Consider the following 3,677-nt stretch of genomic DNA (forward strand, 5'->3'; position numbering starts at 1 on the left):
CTCATTGACACAGTCTGTGGGCACAGGGAAGGTGGAAAGAAACAAAATGAGAAATGTCAGAAGAAATGAAATTTTTTGTGGTCAGTATAAAAAAAGTAAAAATACAAACACAACCAAACCCAAAATAACTTTTAAAGAATAATTTGATTATAAGTTATTTGCAGAAATTAATCAGCAGTTTAATGTTCCTGAAAGCATCCAGTCATCAGTCTCCACACTGCAGCCTTGAGCTCCTGGTTCCTCAGGCTGTAGATGAGGAGGTTCAGGGCTGGAGGCACCACCGAGTACAGAACTGACAGGGTCAAATCCAGGGATGGGGAGGACATGGAGGGAGGTTTCAGGTTAGCAAATGATCCAGTGCTGAGGAACAGTGAGACCACGGCCAGGTGAGGGAGGCAGGTGGAAAAGGCTTTGTGCCATCCCTGCTCAGAGGGGATCCTCAGCACGGCCCTGAAGATCTGCACATAGGAGAAAACAATGAATACAAAGCAACCAAATACTAAAGAAACACTAACAGCAAGAAATCCCAGTTCCCTGAGGTAGGATTTGGCACAGGAGAGCTTGAGGATCTGTGGGATTTCACAGAAGAACTGGCCCAGGGCGTTGCCATGGCACAGGGGCAGCGAAAATGTATTGGCTGTGTGCAGCAGTGAAAAGAGAAAACCACTGGCCCAGGCAGCTGCTGCCATGTGGGCACAAGCTCTGCTGCCCAGGAGGGTCCCGTAGTGCAGGGGTTTGCAGATGGACACGTAGCGGTCATAGCACATGATGGTCAGGAGGGAGAAATCTGCTCCAGTAAAGAACAGAAAGAAAAAGAGCTGAGCAGCACATCCTGTGTCAGAGATGTTCCTGGTGTCCCAGAGGGAATTGTGCATGGCTTTGGGGACAGTGGTGCAGATGCAGCCCAGGTCACTGAGGGCCAGGTTGAGCAGGAAGAAGAACATGGGCATGTGCAGGTGGTGGCTACAGGCTACGGCGCTGATGATGAGGCCGTTGCCCAGGAGGGCAGCCAGGGAGATGCCCAGCAAGAGGCAGAAGTGCAGGAGCTGCAGCTGCCGCGTGTCTGCCAATGCCAGCAGGAGGAAGTGCCTGATGGAGCTGCTGTTGGACATTCCTTCACTCTGGGCATAGTGAACTGTTGAAAGAAGACTTTGACAAGCTTGGACAGATTTCCTTGAGTCCATCCTATGCTCTTTCATTAGGAATCCCCTCAAAATATTTATCTTGTTTTGAAGGAAATTTTCTTTAATTTCTTTATTTTTGATTTTGGATTTCTGCTCCTTCTGAGTTACTGCTTTATCTTCAGCATTGCTTTCAGGCTGAACACTGGGGAGCCCAGAGGGAAAACAGGGCTCGCTGTGCCACAGGGCAGTCAGACCTGCTGGTCCCACACAGGTGCCCTTTGTTCATTTAACCTCTCTCTATTTCAGCATGATCACACTTAAATCTTTCTTGAAAAATACAGTGGACTCTTGGAATTCTCCAGTTTAAAAATAACTTTATCCAAACCCTTCTCTCTTTCCCTATGCACATGAACAGGAAAGGATACCAAGGGCTGGTCTGGCTCTCTGCTGCCTGGAGTTGTGCCTACTGGGAGCTGTTTCTCTCTATCCAAGCCTTGTGCCTGCCAGTGCTGCCAGGGCCCAGCACAGCCCCGGTGGCTCAGCTCTGCCCTGCAGACTCCTCCCAGCACAGGGCACTGCCCAGGGGCATCTCCCTGGCACCAGGGCCTTAAGGGCAGGGCAGACAAACAGAGATGCTGCAAGCCAAGGTGCTGCTGCTGCTGTCTTTAGGGAGAGGAGAGTGAGGAGGCACTTTCTGAGGGAGATCTGAGGCCCATCTGCTGATGCCCAGGGTTACAGTACAGGAGTCTCAGTGACACAGCCAAAGCTGACAGCCCCTTTCCCTTCCCTTGAGGAGAAAGCTGAGAGCAGCCCTGGCCATGCAGCACCATCTCAACAGCAGGAGGAATCTGCCCTGATGGGGCTGGCTCCTTCCACCTCCAACTTCTCCCCTGCAGCGTCCATGGGGAGCTGCCAGCAGGCTGAGAGCTGCCCCTGGCAGGTGGCACATGCCCTGGGCTGGCCAAGAACCCTGAGGGCTGCAGGAGCTGCTCTGCAGGACAACCCTGGCTGCAACCCCAGCTTAACCCCCTGCAGCCGTCCCTGGCAGCAGGAGCCTTCCTGCCCTGTCCCTCTGACAGTGCCCAGGGCAGCCCCGCTCTGCAGCACAACCTCCTCCTCCTCCTGCTCCTGTGCCAGAGAGAGACTGGGAGAGTCCTCCTGACACATCCCCCAGGCTGTGGGGTGCGCTGGCTTCAGGGGATCCCTCCAGGAGCACAGGGGACATTGCCCTGCACCCACAGACTCACCATGCACAGGGCTGTGAAGATGTTTCCCCAAGTGAAGTCTCAGCTCAATGTCTTCCCAGTCCTGATTGCCTTCAGCCTGTCTCTGCCTGGCTCCTGTCCCCTCAGTGCCTGCAGGCAGAGCCCTCAGCCCTGCTGGGCTGGGAGAGGAGCTGGCCCTGGGAAGAGCTGTTCCTTTAAAGCTCAGCAGCACAGACACAGCACAAGGACTGAAATCAGACTCTTGGGGATTTGGTGTTATTTACATCAAACTGAGTCCCTGAGAGAGTGTTCAGAAAACTTCTCAACAACTCAAAATTAAATTGAAACTCCAAAGTTTTCCAAGTTTTAATGGGTACCTCTGAGAGACACAAATGAGAAATTTTCCCCTGGTTCCAGTTAGAGCAGAACACTGGAGGCAGTGGTGACAGCTGGGGACAAACCAAGCAAAGGTGTCTCTGGTGCTGGGCAAAGCTGGATGTGTTTGAGGAATGCAAAGGGCCACGGCCTGAGCCCCGGCCCCTGGCCAGGCAGATCCTGTCCCTCCCTCCTTGCTCAGGGCTCTTCCCAGGATGGGCACTGGCATGTGGGGATGTGCAATGGCAAGGGCAGGAGCATGGGGCGGCCCCTGCCAGGCTGCTGAGCAGGGACAAGGAGGCAATGAGGCCCCAGGCCTGCAAGGGTCACTTGTCCCCTCCTGGCCCCAGGCCCAGGCCCAGCAGCCATGGGCAAAGTGCTGCCCAAGTTGGCTCTGGCAGGGCTGTCTTGCAGCTGCTGCCCATCCCTGTGCCCTGTGCAGCCCAGGCTGTCCCACGGTGTCCCTGCCCTGCGCCTCTGTCCCTGCAGGCTGCTGGCATCCCCCGGCTGCCCCACCTGGCTGGGCCCTTCCTTTGCTGACAGCTCTGCCTCCTGCCTGCCTCTGCCTGCCCACACAGAGCCTGGGGCTGCTCCAGGCTCCTTCTGGGAGATGTGTTGTGCCACAGCCCTGTCCTGGGAGGGAAATTAATCTCTCCTTGTTTCCATTCTGTGTCTTCACAGCTGCACTTGGTGACATTATTTCTATCTCAGGTTCATTTCCACTATGAAGAAGAGGTCCAATATATTTGAATCCACCTTTGTCATCCTCACAGGCTGTTCTTGTTCTGCCCTCAGTCTCCACTGAACCCAGGACTTCCAGTTCCCATACAGTGATCATGTTCTTGGGGTCTCCAAATCCCATCCTGGGAGATCTCTGGGCCTTGTCAAAGGTGCTCAGCCCTGGAGATGTGATTTAAGTCCAGGAATGGCTGAGTACATTTTTGCCCAAGATTGTATTGGAGAATATAATACA

General features: G+C 54.0%; 1 protein-coding gene across 1 annotated transcript; it reads right to left on the bottom strand.

The window, feature by feature from the left end:
• Positions 1-203: 203 nt before the first annotated feature.
• LOC134434634 (olfactory receptor 14J1-like) lies at positions 204-1,112 on the bottom strand (the record flags this gene model as incomplete). Its single annotated transcript, XM_063183286.1, has 1 exon — positions 204-1,112. A coding segment is annotated over exon 1 (909 nt), but the record flags the coding sequence as incomplete, so codon positions are not given.
• Between the last annotated feature and the right edge of the window lie 2,565 nt (positions 1,113-3,677).

The sequence above is a fragment of the Melospiza melodia genome, unplaced genomic scaffold (genome assembly GCF_035770615.1).
Source record: "Melospiza melodia melodia isolate bMelMel2 unplaced genomic scaffold, bMelMel2.pri scaffold_45, whole genome shotgun sequence".
Classification (NCBI taxonomy): domain Eukaryota; kingdom Metazoa; phylum Chordata; class Aves; order Passeriformes; family Passerellidae; genus Melospiza; species Melospiza melodia.